The 17,586-nt window shown below is 35.8% G+C and overlaps 1 protein-coding gene across 1 annotated transcript in view; it reads right to left on the bottom strand.

Moving 5' to 3' along the window:
* Positions 1–1,137: 1,137 nt before the first annotated feature.
* SOAT1 (sterol O-acyltransferase 1) overlaps positions 1,138–17,586 on the bottom strand; it is an 80,102-nt gene continuing 63,653 nt past the window's right edge. Inside the window, exons 10-16 of the mRNA XM_044677090.1 lie at positions 15,656–15,701; positions 13,158–13,287; positions 10,580–10,677; positions 9,615–9,713; positions 7,509–7,644; positions 7,045–7,190; positions 1,138–1,660 (exon numbers count right to left, since the gene is read on the bottom strand). Coding sequence (XP_044533025.1) covers positions 1,604–1,660; positions 7,045–7,190; positions 7,509–7,644; positions 9,615–9,713; positions 10,580–10,677; positions 13,158–13,287; positions 15,656–15,701 — 712 coding nt within the window. The 3' untranslated portion in view covers positions 1,138–1,603. The remainder of the gene's footprint in view (positions 1,661–7,044; positions 7,191–7,508; positions 7,645–9,614; positions 9,714–10,579; positions 10,678–13,157; positions 13,288–15,655; positions 15,702–17,586) is intronic.

The following is a 17,586-nucleotide window of genomic DNA, read 5'->3' as shown; positions in this document are numbered from 1 at the left end:
TGAGCAATGACTGAATATTCACCAGTTAAGAATGTAGTTTTTGCTCAGGTGACAGTAGAGAAAAACTTTTCACCCAGATAAATGTAATTACTTATAAGAAATGCAGTGTTATTCTTTGGATCACAGAAGTGGTGCTATATATCAAGAATGCAGAATTTTCTTATCACAAAGATCCGGGTTCAAATCTCATAGTCTAGAGCTGCATGACTTCAGGAGACTCCTCTGAGACTTCACTACTGCTTTGGTGAAGAGAATCTCCAAATTCTTCATATATCTACAAACCTGAATCAGAGGCTGAACTTGATGGTTGAATTGTAATATTTTAAAACCAAACAGTCATATTTCATATAACAGTAAAATTCAAACTTTCCCTCTGGCAGAACATTAAGACATTATGGAAGAAACAGAATATGTTGTGGAATTAAGTGAGATGATAAAACATTTTCTTGAAAACAATAACAGTTTTAAATATACTCAGAGAGGAATGCTGTCTATCACTGAAAAGAGTCATGACTGAAATCATGCAGGAGCCGGCTTCTAGGTTAATCACCTAACTTACTAGGGAGGAAATTGCCCAGGTTCATGATATATTTACAGAATTTAGTCTGCATCATATTGAAGATGATCTTTTTTGGAGAATAATAGTTATGGCAGAGGATAATTCGAAATAACATTAAACTAGCCCAGGTTTTCAAAAACAGACCCTAAGTTACTCTCTAAAAATCTATCTATTATTTCCAATTAAATTCCAATATTTATTTGGTCTCTAAAACAAGGAAACAAATGGTTAAGGAGGACTACAGAAGAAAAGCAAAATCACTTTGCTGTTTTCCATCATCTCTTCCCACTTCTGGGCATGCTCAGGAATAGATACAAATTTTAGGAATGTAAGCCTACCTAAGATTTCTAATACAAAGGTTTACTTGTTTCACATAAATCACATGGCCTCTATTAGAAAATAGAGAACCAATTATGAAATGATAGCTTGAATTCAAAACATTTTTTAACTCAATTGAGTGGATTCTTAAGTATCTTTTGGAATAAAAACACTACAAAAAAAGTATTAAGAATCATCTTTCTAAAAATCAATGGCATAGGCTTTTAAAAATATATTATTCCACATTAACACTGTTCTTTTTCAAATACATTTTTAATCAACACATATAACAACAATGTGCATAGAAACAAGTTGCAAACAACAGATTTAAAGCATGACCTTTTCACACGTGTTTTGGCTATTTCAGTCACTAAGAAAACATACCCAGTGTTTAATAAATGAGAATAGAAAGATAAATAATGAATGAATATAACCAGTAAGCTTTGTACAGAATTGACTCAGTCAAAAATCTGTCTGTACCTTAGAGATTACTCTCAAAAGAGAGGAAAATTCCTGCTTAACAAGATGCTGCTGGACTTCACTCATTATCTTGGCTTTAGATGACTGGCACGGCACAGGCACCTTTGTCACCTATAAATGGATGGGGTCACTTGCAGCAATCCAATTGTACTTGATGCAGCATAGCTTTTTATGTTTAAGCGGCTGCTTCTCCAGAATTAGGTGGCACACACATTTAATCAAGGGAGAAAACTTCAGTCCAGGTTTTTAAAACACATAGTGACATGTCCAGGAGCGTGGTCTTATGTAGTCTAGAAATGTGGACTGCAAAAAAATAGGATGGGAGGGTTAGTATGCAAGTGAGGGATGAGAGAGCAAATCTCTACATTATACATTTCTAATACCCAATAAGATTTTGGGTAGTTTTTAGGCAAAATGATAATGAACAACTGATTTAATTCAAATTTTAAAAATCAAATAAATGATATAATGTAAATGATGCACAGTAGCTTCATCCAATTCCTAATATATACCTTACTAGGCATTTTACATTTTGAAGTACAGTCAACTTTATTACCTCAGTTCATGAAGGCATGAAGGAATGAAGATAACATAAAATGAAAGACCCACAAAGTATACTGAGCACCCTCTCTCTCGAATTCCAATCAAAACTGACATGAAGAAAAAATATATTTAGGGGGAGGCTAGGTAGCTCAGTGGATTTACAGTCAGGCCCAGAAACTGGGTCTTGGATTCAAATATAGCCCAAGATAATTCCTAGCTGTGAGACCCTGGGCATGTCATTTAACCTCCTTTACCTAGCCCATACTACTCTTCTGCCTTTAGTGTTGATTCTAAGATGAAAGGTAAGGATTATTTGTTTCTTTTTAAAGATATATTCATTATAATTTTAGCTCTTGATAGAGGCATTAGAAAAGGCCAAAGATATGCACAAAGCAGGTAAATTTTTAAGAATTTATAATCTGAAACTTCAGATCTTATCTCCTCACCCAAATCATCGTTTCAACTTTTACAACTAGCTCCTTAACAATGCCCTTCTGCTCCCATCAATGCTGTAGAAAGATTTTATTCTACAGACAGATTATGTTTCTTCATTTAAAATATCAAGTTTGATAGACAAACAGAAAATTTTAACAAGGTCAAAATTTAAAAGTTAAAAAAAAAAAAAAAAAAAAGCAAAGCCTTTCTGATCGATATCCCTGTACAGGCCTATTAGAAGTTTCTCCACCTTCTCTGAAGAGTTACCTACAACACCAAAAGGTTTATATCACCTGGCCAGGGTAGCTAGTACATAAAATCAGGTCTTCTTGTTCCCCAAACCAGCTCTCTGCTATATTATGGCTATCTCTCATGTATCACCTCTTATCCTAGGATTTTAGTAAAATAGTTGAGAAAGACTTCAGGGAAAGAATAACTGGAATCAAGTGATCTAAATAAAGCTCTCAAGAATGAAAGAATAGACAAAAGAAATAGTTCTAATGAAGGAATTCTGAGGACCCACAGGGGACACAACCAATTAAAAATTTAAAAGACATTTGAAAAATATCATTGCAAGATAAGCCAAAGTATGAATATAGAAGGATAACAGAGGGGGCAGCTGGGTAGATTGAGAGGGCCTAGAGATAGGTTCAAATCTGACCTCAGACACTTCTTAGCTGTGACCCTGGGCAAGTCACTTGAACTCCATTGCCCACCCTTACCACTCTTCTGCCTTGGAGTATTGACTCCAAGATGGAAGGTAAGGGTTAAAAAAAAAAAGGTTGAAGAGGAAAAATTAAGGAAATAAAAAAGGTTTTGTTTTTCTTAAGGCTAAAAAATGAGGAAAAAGAGGATCAAAGAAATAACTACTGTTTGAAGTGGCCAAGATAATGATAATGTACAACAAAGAATAAGCACAAAACAAAACAAAGGCGATAATACTCAAGACATAAGGGTGGTAGTCCAATGCTTAGCTGCTTTTAAAGAATTCAGATCATCAGGCCAGATGAATTGCATCATGACAGACTTAAAGAAGAGATGATTGTATTAGAGGGTGTGCCTTCTATTGAAGGCAGAATTCTTGACTGAATTATTCAAGAAATGGTGAGAGGACACCTGCAAACAATGGAGGTGAATATCCAGGGCTTCATCAAAAATAGAGCTTGCCATGCTAATCTTGCTTTTCTTTTTAATAACTCCTTAAGACTGGTAGACCAAGGCAAAGGTGTAGACATTGGTTACCCAGATTTTAGATAAGCAATGAGAAAACTCTCCTATGCAATTCTTATGAAAAAGAGAAAATGTGGCCTTAATTTACAACTAGTTAAATTACTGGACCCACAAAGCAGTCACTAACAATTTGTTACACAATGATTCAAAACAATCCTGTGTAAATGGAATTAGCTCGAGCCCATTAATAGTCAAAAATCTACCCATCATAGGCGTAGAAATGATGTCATCCCCACCTCCCTTAGTGGGGAGGGGAGACAAGTTACCCGCACGTGACAATAAGTAACAAATCAAGAATAAGGGACTGCCCTTTGGGCAGTCCAAATCAATGTAGAAACTGCCATTTGTCCATTCGAATTAGAGGTGGACCACAGGAAGTGATGAAAGACACTATCTCTTTAAGTAAGTTAGTGAACTTCCTGTGGGAGCAGTTGCCCTCTCGAACTGGGAGCAGAAGCATCTCCTGAGACCACAGACAGCTTACACTCTATATTGTCACGTGGGTAAGTTAGGCTGACTTCCCTGGCCTAGCTGGGCCAATTCTAAACTCTGCCTATCTGGCTGTTGGGCCTTGTGGCTTACAGCTTCATTTATTTAGCTTATAACCTTCTCTCTCCGTCCAGGCCTTTGGCCTGGACTAGCCTCTCCCTTTCTCTTTATTCCTACTTTTTACCTGCCAGATTGTAAATAAACTCCTCAACCCGATGCTGACTTGGGTCTGATTTAATTACGGAATCAACCTGAATTGTTGATTCCTGGCGGCCACACATTTTAATATATATCTATAAATACCTAAATCTTCCTTTTTACAATCCCCAAGGACTCATGATAAAAAATATAATTTATGGCCATAGGAAAAATGAAATCTGAATCTAGACCAAAGCAAGGTTTTTTCATTTTCTTTTTTTGTTTGAATTTCCTTCCACAAAAGGATTTAATATAGAAAAATAAAAAATCTACATCAGTTTTTTTACCATCTCAACCTAGATGGGGGAGTGGGGTCAGAATTCAAAACTCCAAATTCTTTTGAAAATATTGGAAACTTTTTACATGTAAAAGGATTATAAATTAAATAATCTGTTACCATCTAAGAAGAACCTCTGTTATATCTGTGTTGGACCTTGAGCTGAGCTATTGTACATTTTTTTTTTTTTTAAACCCTTACCTTCCGTCTTGGAGTCAATACTGTGTATTGGCTCCAAGGCAGAAGAGTGGTAAGGGCAGGCAATGGGGGTCAAGTGACTTGCCCAGGGTCACACAGCTGGGAAGTGTCTGAGGCCAGATTTGAACCTAGGACCTCCCATCTCTAGGCCTGGCTCTCAATCCACTGAGCTACCCAGCTGCCCCCTATTGTACATTTTTTAAGATAAAACATTAATGGTAACAAGCTAACATTCATATAGCATTCAAAAGTTTGCAAAATGCTTTACATATATGATCTCATTTGACAAACTAGCACACTTATCAAACCTCACAATAACCCAAAGCTTGGGGAGACATCAGATGCATCAGAATGTAGTGGCAAAAAATCTCAACAGCCTAGGAATTTAAGCTGAACCCAGTAAGGGCAAAATTCATAGTTGAATCTTATATTTGGGTTCACAAAGTGAATTTCCCAGACATAAACTCAATGTGAGTCAGATATGTGGAAGGAACCAGGGAAGTTTTGTTTTTTTTTTAAATGGAGATTTAGGCTTAATACAAAGGGGAAAAAATATGATCAGAGTTAGCCAAAAGTGAGATGTTTGTCTCATAAGGTTCTGGTTTCTCCCTTTCCAAAAGCAGTCAAACAAAGGCTAAATGATCACTTATCATGGGGGGGAAGGAATATGGAGAGAATTCAAAAGACTCAAAATTCTTTTACATATAATGAGGGGTGGGGTGGGGAGTGTGGAGGAATAAGTTTTTAAAAATAAATGTTTGATGGGAAAAAAATTGGAGTATTTTTTTTTGGAGAGTTTTAAGTGCCAAATTAAAGATTTTGTATTTTATCTTAGAGGCAACAGAGCCCAAAAGAATAGGGTTAAACAAGTCAGATTTTTTTTTTAATGTTATTCTGTAAGGTGTCTGCAGGGAAGAGGGTAGAAGCAGGGAGTTCAATAAGGATGCAACTGCAGTAGTGTAGGTAAAAACTCCTGAGGGCCTTAATAAGGTCAGAGAAGGGGGAGTAAGAGATGGAGGCAGAAATGACAAGACTTAACAACTGATTGCATGAGAGATAAGGAAGATGAGTCAAGAATGACTCAGAGGCTGCAAACTTGGCTGACTGGGTAGTGGTACTCTTACAAAAACAGGGAAGTTTGCAGGACTCCTGGAAAAAACTATTTGAAAAATAATGGAGTTTTATTTTGAACATGCTAAGTTTTTTATGTCTCTGGGGTATGAAATTGAGAAAGAAAAAGAAAAATGCAAAATGATTACAACAATGTAAATGGAGAGACCCACCACCACCAAATAATCAAAACTGAAAATGAATAAATTAGAAAGAACAAGCTTGGTCCCAAAGATATGAATATATATCAGAAACTCCTCTCCCTCCTTTGCCCCTATGAAGAGTTAGGGAAGAATATACAAGTCCAGAATGATGTTGGGGGTGCACGTGGCATTGACTTTGTTGAATTTCTTTTATCTCTCTCTCTTTTTTTTTTTAAACTCTTGTACTTCGGTGTATTTTCTCATAGGTGGAAGAGTGGTAAGGGTGGGCAATGGGGGTCAAGTGACTTGCCCAGGGTCACACAGCTGGAAGTGGCTGAGGCCGGGTTTGAACCTAGGACCTCCCGTCTCTAGGCCTGACTCTCACTCCACTGAGCTACCCAGCTGCCCCTCTTTTGTCTCTTTTTAAAAAAATTTAAATCTTTATTAAAAGAAATGGCTCTCTGAAGGGACATATAGGTTTTACAAGGGAAATAGAAGTCATTAAGACAACAGAAATCAATAAAATACATTTTCTAATTAGCGAATTTGAACATATATACTTTTGTATATGTTTAACGTGATTTATTTACTATAAGTATTTTTTCCAAATTTGCTTTTAGTTTTAGTGATACTGCTTTCTCTTATATCAAACCTTTGCTTTGCACAGTCAGTGCCACTGACATAGATCTCTTCTTTCTCCTATTTGACTGATAAAAATAGCTGGCTTAATAACTGAGACAAATCTCTCTCTCTTTTTTTTAAGATTTAGATTGCTATTAAGTAAGCATGTACTATGTAGCAAATATCATGAATTTGGATCTTTTTCTTTGTTTTTAGTTTTGTTATTCAGCTATTCAACTTTCCAAAGCAATTTCAACTGAATAGAAATTCTATTTCTCTGGTGGGTGTAAGTGTGGGTAAGCACTAATTGTGAATTCTATTTCTGGATTCTCTAATCCATTTTGTTCTGTTCCTGTACTTCTCTGTTCTTTTTCTAGTACCAGTTTTTTTAAAATTTGGCACATTTTGAGATCAGGTAGTTAGGGTCCCTTTGTATCACTTACATTTTTTAAAGGACATTGCTGACGTGCATACCACTCATGAGAATATAAACACACTAGGATTCCATGCCCCAAGAAAAGAGATGTCCACATCATGATGTTCCAAATAGGTTGCTTCCGATTATCATTGGCAATGAAATTGAAAATCACTGGAAGATAGAAGCAAGGAAGACAAAAAAGATTACAGTTGAGGTTATCTTCTCAAAGTCCCAAGATAGTTATGATGATTCCTTAAAACCCAAAAAGTATCAACTGGGTATTTGCTACTGTACTTTTATTAGTTTAGTCAAGAGTAATGATTATAAACAGTTCAGGAATGGTCTTAAAAGCATTGATACAGTAAAGGGGTTATTAATAATGGGCAAAAGTCCCAAGATCACCTAGTCACCCAACTGAACTTCACCAAATGATTGCCGATGCTTCTTTCAATATCACATACTTGTCTCTAATCTTTTAGAAATACTTACTTCCAAAGAACATGAAGAGTACGAAGAGGACTGGATAGAAAAAGCTGAAGCACAGGGCCAGGGCATATTCATGCACTATGGCAGACACTGCAAAGACAGACATCATGGCAGCTGTTTTGAACTTCCTGCTAAAAAACTTGGGGGGGAGATGGGGGGACGGGGACAAAGTTTAAAAGTTAAGTCAGACATATAGCATTCAAAGAGATTCTTGATGTTATGTTTAAAAGACATTTGAAGCCTTTCTATTTAAAGAGCCAGGAATATCTTTTTTTTATAGTTGAAAGTTCCATGGAGATAAAGGATTATTCTAAAAGAAATAAGTATGATTCCATAAACAAGGGTCTAGAAAGGAGGAATAGAAAGAGAAAGATGAGGAAAAAGGGAAGAAAGAAGTATGCCAAATGAACACTATTAAGAGTATACAGGCTCAAAAAAAAAAAACATTCTGAAGTTGTCATTAACAGCTGCACTATAAAATCACTAACTACACAGTTATGCCACAATATGATGACTCTCTAACTGATGAAATGTGCCTAGTTAAATAGACCAGGAGATGAAAATTCACTTGCAAAAAAATTATTCAGATATAATATCCTCATCAATGGAAAAGAGGCTACAAGCATAGAAACTTAGAAAGTCTTAGATGATATAGCCATTTGAGAAATCAGAAAATAATGCATATCTGAAACTGTAATGTTACTAAAATTTAACTCACAATTTTAAGGAACATATTTACTTTAATCAAGTTGAATATATTTCTAGAACTACTGATTAGTGGATATATTCTTGTTAAAACAACTATTTCATGACAGAAATAAGGTGGTTAGAAACCAAAGCATCAACTAAGGAATATTAAACCTCTAGGGATACTGCCATGAATCCATCCATCTCATCAATCAAAGTCACACATAAGTCCACTGAATTGTTTCAATTAATTAAATGCTAAGTAATACAAACTTCATACATATCATGCAGCTCTGTACTAGGTATTATTGGAGATAAAGATTAAAGAAAGTTTCTGCTCATGGAACGTGTGTGTGTGTGTGTGTGTGTGTGTGTGTGTGTGTGTACACACAAAATGTAGTGAGACAGCAGAGATTAGTGGATAGAAGTAGGTGGGGACACTAGGTTTTTATCCCAAAGAGATTTTTTTAAAAATGGAAAAGGATCCCTTTGTACATAAATATTTATAGCTGTGTTTTTTTGTGGTGGCAAAAAATTGGAAAATAAGGGAGTGCCCTTCAATTGGGGAATAGCTGAACAAACCGTAGTATATGATGGTGATGAAATACTATTGTGCTGTAAGGAATGATGAATCAATGGATTTCTACAAGAACTGGAAGGAACTCCATGAACTGATACAGAGAGAAATAAGCAGAACCAGGAGAACATTGTACACAGTAACTGAAACACTGTGGGGTAATCAAATATAATTGACTTTACTACTAAAAGCAATGCAGGAAGATAGCTGGGTGGCTCAGTGGATTGAGAGCCAGACCTAGAGACAGAAGGTCCTGGGTTCAAATTTGGCCTAAGTCACTTCCTAGCTCTGTGAGTGGGAAGTCACTTAACCCTCATTGCCTAGCTCTTACTTTTCTTCTACTTAAGAACCAATACACAATATTGGCTCTAAGACAGAAGGTAAGGGTTTAAAAATTAAAAAAAAACAAAAAAACAAAAAACAATACAACGTAATTATCCAGGACAATTCTGAGGGACTTATAAGAAAGAATACTATCCATATCAAGAGAAATAACTGTGGGAATAGAAATCCAGGAGAAAGCTTATGATTTTTCACTTGTCTGTATGGGTATATGATTTGGGGTTTTGGTTTTAAAAGATCACTCTATTACAAAAATGAATAAAACAGAGCAATAAATAAATAAATAAATAAATGGAAATGGGTAAGGAACCAGAAAGGAGAGAAAGGCAGGTACAGAGAGTCAGGGAAAGACAGAGTGAAAGACTATGTGAGAAATTTAAAATGGAATAGTCTTTCTTAGTGCACAAGATACCTAGTACTACTTTTGCTCCCCTAACAGCTTTTGAGAAAAGAAGAATCCTAATTTTTCAAGGAGATGGTATGAATTAAAATGTCTAACTCACCCAGAGGAAGTCTTTGTATGCATAGTAATAGAGCCAGTCATGAACCACGACATTCCACGTTCTATAATAGTTGGCATATGATGTTGAGTTCCACCAATCCTTTAAAAAAAATTTTTTTAAGTGAGAGCATTCAGTTAAGGGGAAAAACTACTGTTGTTATTCCAACTCTGTGATCCTATTTAAAGTCTTTTCAGCGGACATACTGGAGTGGTTTGCCATTTCCTTCTCCAGTTCATCTTACAGATGAAGAAACGGAGGCAAAAAGAGTGACTTGCCCAGGGTCACACAGCTAGTATCTGAAGCCATAATTTGAACTGAGGAAGGTAAGTCTTCCTGAGTCCAGGCCTGGCATGCCACCTAACTGAAACTTATCCATATGTCATGGGCTATACAAAATGGATTGTTCCCCTCAACCTCCCAAAACCAAAGTCACCAATTATTGGCTAATCTATGTTATACGGATCCCCCCCCCCCCGAAAAAGTCAAAAGCATAATTGAAAGTCTTCAAAGAGGCAAATAATTCATAGAACTGCCTATAATAAAACACTATTGAGTAAGAAGACTACAAATGTATTTCCATCAAGTTCTAACAATATAGAACTATTCTGGTCTATTGTTTTTTCTACAGGACAAAGACACCACACTTCCCGAAAAATGTGGCAAAGTAATTCTAAACTAATTCCAGTTTCACAAGAAGCACTAAGAAACTATAGTTATATAAATCAGGACTAGAAGACACTAAGAAAGGAAGAAGGAAAATAGAACACGCTAGAGCTAAAACTATTTTTTAAGTTTAATTTTACTGCTGATAATATTGTGTAAAAGAATAAGTTTCTTCTCAATTTTTATATTAGAAAATTTACATAAGCTTGCAGATCTTCATGACATACAAAATTAACAATGAGAGCATAACACAAATAATAAAAAGAAAATGAGAAATTATTTGTTTCTATAAAATCTCTTACCCTATAGAACATCCTGTCCCCAAAGCGTAACATCTCCGCAAAAGCATTAAGCCAACAGTGCAATATTGCAAAAAAGGACAGAAATAACATCAGCACACCTGGAAAAATTATATAAAACGTCAGATTCCTTCTTGAGAGCTAAGACTTTATAATGTAAAAACATGCACATTTGCTTAGTAAAAATTTTATGCTTAAAAATCCCAGAATGGATAGCTATCTTTTATCTTTATCCAATTGTCCTCAAGGACAATACTTGCAAGAAAGCCATTCTATTTATTAATTTTCCCAAAACTGGCTTTTTGAACTATATGGCTACACTGTCATTTGTGCATTGCAATAGCTCTAGTGACTCCCAAGTATAACCCAGATAGGTTGAGAAATACTATTAATCTTAGTTGCATTGTCAAGATTTCCTTATATAATGACACATGTAAAACCCAGTGGAATTGATCTTGATTACAGGAGGGGGGGGTGGGAGGAGAAAAGGGAAAGAGCATGAATCATGTGACCATGGAAAAACACCCTAAATAAATAAACTTAAAAAAAAAAAAAAAAGATTTCCTTGTATATGTAAAGTGAAGCCTAACTGTGCTTTTTATTTAGAACTAACCCATTCTCACTCTGAAATGTATGACCTGGCCATTTGGTTTTCTGGAAATCATACATTCTAATTTAGAATACAGGTAAGAAACAACAAAAGAAATAGATGGCTACACAGAGAAAGCTCACCAAAAGGAGCTCAAATTAGAAGCCAATATGCACAAAAGAGGGAAGAATAACCTAAACAAGGACAAAAATAAAATAAGGCACAAATAACAAAGAAGAGATAATAAACTGAAGCTGTCAAAATTACTAAGGACAATAAAAAGAACTCTTGAAACTATATATTCAGTGCAAGAATAAAAAGATATGATGGCAAAGAAATAGAAAAGATGTCAGAAAGAAGGCAGAACAACTCAACTGTTGCTCTGATCATCACCATCTGGGAAGAGATACTTATTAACATGAAAAATTTCAAGACAGATAAAGCAGTTGAAAAAGAAAACCAGAGTTGCAACATGGTTCAGTGGTTAATGGGAGGTGGTCCTGGGTTCAAACGTGACCTTAAAATTTTCCTAGCTGTGTGACCCATGGCAAGTTACCTAAGACCACTATGAGGTACTGATTCTAAGAGACAAAAGGTAAGGGAGGGAGACAGAAGGGAGGGAGTTAATTAGGAAGGAAGTCAATTAAAATGAATTCAAGTTTCTTACCCCAGAAGAATAATATCCATTGTTGGTTATCTCTGAAAAATTATGGAAAATGGGAAAGACACTAGAACACTGAACATGGATAAATGTTCCAGTTTTTTTTTTTAAAGATTTGGGGACAACTAGGTAGCTCAGTGGACTGAGCTAGGCTCAGAAATGGGAGGTCCTGAGCTCAAATCTGGCCTCAGACAATTCCTAGTTATATGACCCTGACCAAGTCATTTAACCCCTATTTCCTTGCCTTTACCACTCTTTTACCTTAGAACCAATACTGAATATTGATTCCAAGATGGAACACAAGGGGTTTTAATAAATTAAAATGAAAAATAAAAAAAAAGATTCCAGAAACTACAGATAAGTTATCTTGAAGTCAATTCCCTAAAGTGTGACAGAATATTTAGATATTTCATTTCCCTTCTTGAAAAAGGTTGCTACATATCTTTGCCCAAGAAAAAGTATACGCTGACTTCAGAAAGGACTCTTAACACTATCTCATTCCTAATTCCAGGCCACATATCTCTAATTTTGTTCACAAGGATAATAATAATAAAATATCGTATTCATTTGACATTTGTGTTCAATAAAATATATGTTTAGCTACAGGTAAAAAAAACCATGAGAATACAACTAGAAAACAAGGAAGAGTATGATGAAGGGGCATATGAAGTTCATTTAAAGAGAACTGAGAATGTTTTGACTTGAAGAAAAATAAAGAATATGATAGTAATTAAAGATCTGAAAGGCTATCATGTGAGTTAGACACTTAAATTTGTCTATATTCAAAAAGAACATCTAGGATCAGTGAGGAAAGTTATAAGGAGGCTGATTCTGACCTGACATTAAGAACTTCCAAACAATTATACTTTTTAAAATGGAACGAGCTGCCTGAAAAGGTAGTAAGCAGTTCCTTCAAGAGGACAAAGGACCAACTATCAAGCATGTTGAAACGGTAGTGTTGGCAGTTAGTGGGAAATTGGATAAGCTGGTTTATTAAGGTTCCTCTCAACATTTGGGATTAACCCACATACTATATTTTGTTACCCTAATGTGCAAACAAATTTGTACAGAAGTATAATGCACAATATTCTTTTGAGAACACCATTGTAAGTTTGTTCATCTTTTTTAGAAAATCATTTGAAAGCCATCATTCAAGGCTATGGCTATCTTATGATATGACTAAGTGTTCACTTTCATTTTTGTACAGAAAATACCAGGGGAAAAGTTTCTCCAATGTTCACCTTGGTCAAGTGAAGATTACAGTATACCCAAATGGCACTCAGTAGCAATTTCACAGTACAGCTAACAGCTTGTAACATGGCTCATCTTACCTGGCAAAATGCAGTTGAATATGCACAGAACCAAAACTCTCAAACTGAAGGGCTCTTGTTTGACATTCCGAAACAAGGGAGCACAGAGTCTTTCAAAGATGTAATATGTGTAAAACAAGCAACCAAAAACCTAGAACAAAACAACAGTGAGCTTTTTTAACCTTTTCTCTCCCTTATCCCCCACCTTGGAAGAAGGGAAGGGAGGGAAATGAATCCTAGTTAATAGCACATGGAGGGAAATTCCTCCTACCCAAAGCAGGTCAGTATCTTCTCTGCACATTACAGTTTTATATGTTAACTAAGATGAGAAGTGATTTGCCCAGGATTTCACAGAGTTTGTGTATAAAACTGGACTTAAATCTAGGTCTTCCAGGCTTTGAAAGCAGCTTTATATCCACTACCATGTTTCTTCAGAAAACATATGATGCCAACAAAATAAAGGGTGCTACGGCAGGGTCATGCCTGATTAAAACATAAGTAAGCAGTAGACTTCCTTTAAATTACAACCAAATATCAACACTGCCCTCTAAAATTCATATTATTTTACCTCCTTCATCCTGTGGCCATTTTTGCCACAGTTCTTTTCCAACTCTTTCCCTAAACAACATTTTAAAAGATCATTTTGTTGCCTGCTTTTTGTACCAGATAAAATACATGAATGTGCAACAATATTTGTCTTAATTCAACTGATTTAAATATTAATTATAAGCAAGGTACTATGCCAAGCACTAGTAGTACAAAAATGAAAAAAAAAAAAAAATTACATGGTGGTTTGGGGGAGGAGGAGGCAAGAGAGAGAGAGAGAGAGAGAGAGAGAGAGAGAGAGAGAGNTACCATGTTTCTTCAGAAAACATATGATGCCAACAAAATAAAGGGTGCTACGGCAGGGTCATGCCTGATTAAAACATAAGTAAGCAGTAGACTTCCTTTAAATTACAACCAAATATCAACACTGCCCTTTAAAATTCATATTATTTTACCTCCTTCATCCTGTGGCCATTTTTGCCACAGTTCTTTTCCAACTCTTTCCCTAAACAACATTTTAAAAGATCATTTTGTTGCCTGCTTTTTGTACCAGATAAAATACATGAATGTGCAATAATATTTGTCTTAATTCAACTGATTTAAATATTAATTATAAGCAAGGTACTATGCCAAGCACTAGTAGTACAAAAATGAAAAAAAAAAAAAATTACATGGTGGTTTGGGGGAGGAGGAGGCGAGAGAGAGAGAGAGAGAGAGAGAGAGAGAGAGAGAGAGAGAGAGAGTGTCAGAGTCCCCACACCCATAAAACATAGCATACACAGATAAGGAACTACAAGATAGAATTATAAGTAAGAAAACAAAGGTATAAAAGAAAATCTAATGGCAGAGTAATCACTTAGCTACATTGGGGGAGAAAGAAACCAAAGAAAAATTCATGGAAGTTAGCACCCACAGTGGATCCTGAAGACTCAGAAGGCTCTCAACAATACAGAAATGAAGGTAGTACGTTCCAGGCTGGACAATGGCTTGGGTAAGTCATAGTGGTAGGAGAGGGCTGGACCACATCAGGGAAAGAGTTAGTCATCCAATGTGGCTGGAATGTAGCATATAGGAAGCAATAAAGGATAAAATAAAGTTGAAAAGGTGGGTTAGAAGCAGAGAGTAACAAGTCTTAAATGCAAGCCTAGTGAATATTAATTTAATATTGTTAGTAATAGGAAAGCTCTGAAAGTCTTTTTTTTGAGCAGAAGAGCCACATAATCAGCCTTTGCACTGATAAGATGAATTTAGTAGCTATATAAAGAGACTAGAGAGTGGAAGAGAATGGATACAGAGAAGCCAGCTGGGAGACATTTTAATGGTTCAGTAAGAGGTGATGATGAATTCGTTAAGTAGGTGAACACACTCTGATAATCAACTGAAAAATCTGATGTGGGTAAGTAGCAAAGATGGAGATTTTAGAATAATGATAATTATACTAATTGTACCGTGTATATGTTACCTCAAGGTTTACAAAGTCCTGAATTTACAGTATCTCACTGGACTCTCAAAATTACCCCATGAATGTGCTATTGCTAGCCCAATTTCATCGAGGAAACTGAGGTGAAGAGGGGATAGGTGCCTTGTCCAGCCAGGGTCACACAGCTTATATTTGAGAACTCTTCCTAACTCCCAAGTCTAGTACTATTCCATGTCATCAATGAACAAAAGATAAAAGTGCAGCCTAGACAGAAAATTTATTCAACATAATTTATTCAAAATTTGTTTTACAATGACACATACTAATAATGATAAAATATTTCTAAAGAAATCAAATTGAACTCAGATTTCCAAAAGAATTATCTTAGGAATAGCTAGACTACTATTTTCCCTTCTAACTCAAAAATTGTACTACTTCAATCTAGTTCATATAAATTGGGTTAATGCCTCGACATTTCCAAAAACAAGTAAATAATTCACTTCGACCCATCACCAATCAAATTTAGTATGAGCTGACTGACTCTTTTGCTTACCTGTGTAAACTGAGTAGCTACATAACTCCATCTGATAGTGGAATTCCTAAAAAAGGAGAATTATCATAGAATCAGAACCTGGCTTTTTTAACTTGTGCACACAATCATTAAACATGAATAGATGTCTTCTTTGACACAAATAATTTTAATTATCACTAAATCAAGGCAATGTGGTCTTCTTTAAGTCAGCTTAACTTAGCATACTTATTTTGGAGAGAATATTATATAATCAATTCTAAAAGACAAGTCTTGATAGTTCTCTCTAACTAGTGCTTCAATAATAGTTACCACATATATATTTATATACAATCCTTACAAAGCATCTCCCTTAAGAGAGTAAGCCAGTCCTTTTTCAGTTATGTGCAACTGAAAAAAAAGATATGGAAATAGTTTGCCATTTCATTCTCCAGTTCATTTTACAGATGAGGAAATTGAGGCTAACAATGTTAAGTGACCTGCCCAGGGTCACAAAGCTATTAAGTATTTAAGGCTGGATTTAAACAGGCACCTGGCTGCTCACTTAATAGCATGTTATAAATATAGTTTTTGATCTTAGCTCAGGTTCCATTGCCTAGTGAATTGTGTTATATTATGCACTTCAGGTAGCTGTTCAGGCCTACAAACTAAAAGAAGTCAGGCAAGGCAGGGCAGAAAAAAGGACTACATGAAGAAAATTAAGAATTAGAATATATTCTCAAAGTAAAATCTCAATTAATTGGGACTAACAGAATTGTCAATTAACTGAAATTTATTTTCTGTGTAAATTTACTTGTACACACCCCCACCTCCACAGGTTTAGGATTTTCGTCCTTTAAAAAGAAACTCAGATCATAGATTTAGAATTGGAATGGACCAAAAGAGACCATCTAGCCCAAACCCCTCATTTTGTAGATGAGGGACTTGCCAAGATAGTCAATGTCAGAGGCAAAATTTGAACTTATATCCTCTGACTGGATCTTTCAGGAATATATCAGAGAATAGGACATAAAGAGACCTATTTAACCTAATGTTCAAATTCATTCCACAAAAACACAACTACAGGCAAACCCACTCAAAGGTGCTTAGTTTCATTCAATGGGGGACAGAGCCCCCAGCAGAGCTGGGAGCATTAGGGTCAGTCAGTGAACTAGCAATTATCAAGTGCCTATTATATGCCAGGCACTATTAAGTACTGTAGATTGAGGCAAAGGACAGTCTATGCTCTCAAGGAGCTCAGTTTAATAGCAGAAACAATCTACAAACCACCATGTACACACACAAGCTATATCCAAGGTAAATTGCTTGTAGTCTCAGAGGGAAGGCACTAAGTAAGATTAAAGAGGACTGGGAAAGGCTTTTTATAGAGGTGGGGCTTCAGATTAGACTGGAAGGCAGGGAAGACAGGAAGTGGGCATGGGGACACAGTGTGCCAGCCAGGAAGGGCAGCCAGTGAAAATGCTCAGACTGTCATGTGCAAGGAATAACAAAGAAGCCAGTAAGGAATGTTTATAATAATAATGTTCCATTATTGCATCGCATGCTCATAAAGTTAATGACTGATACGATACGTTCTGTACTGTTTAAAAACTAAAGTTCAAAACACTGGGGCAACAAAGTATTCTAATTCAAATAAAAATTCAATATATTCACTATATAAGTAATTACAACAATGGAAAAAATATCAATAAACTTCAGAAAGATTTTCAGAAGAGTAAAACAAAAGAGGTTTTCTAATTAAGTCTTTTTTTTTTTTAAAACCTTACTTTCTGACTTGGAGTAAATACTGTGTATTGGCTCCAAGGCAGAAGAGTGGTAAGGGCTAGGCAATAGGGGTTAAGTGACTTGTCCAGGGTCACAGAGCTGGGAAGTGTCTGAGGGCAGATTTGAACCCAGGACCTCCCATCTCTAGGCCTGGCTCTCAATCCACTGAGCTATCCAGCTTCCCCCTCTAG

Source organism: Gracilinanus agilis, chromosome 4 (assembly GCF_016433145.1).
Source record: "Gracilinanus agilis isolate LMUSP501 chromosome 4, AgileGrace, whole genome shotgun sequence".
Taxonomy (NCBI): Eukaryota; Metazoa; Chordata; class Mammalia; order Didelphimorphia; family Didelphidae; genus Gracilinanus; species Gracilinanus agilis.
The sequence above is the reverse complement of the archived record's forward strand: the minus strand, read 5'-3'. Positions and strand labels throughout refer to the sequence as shown.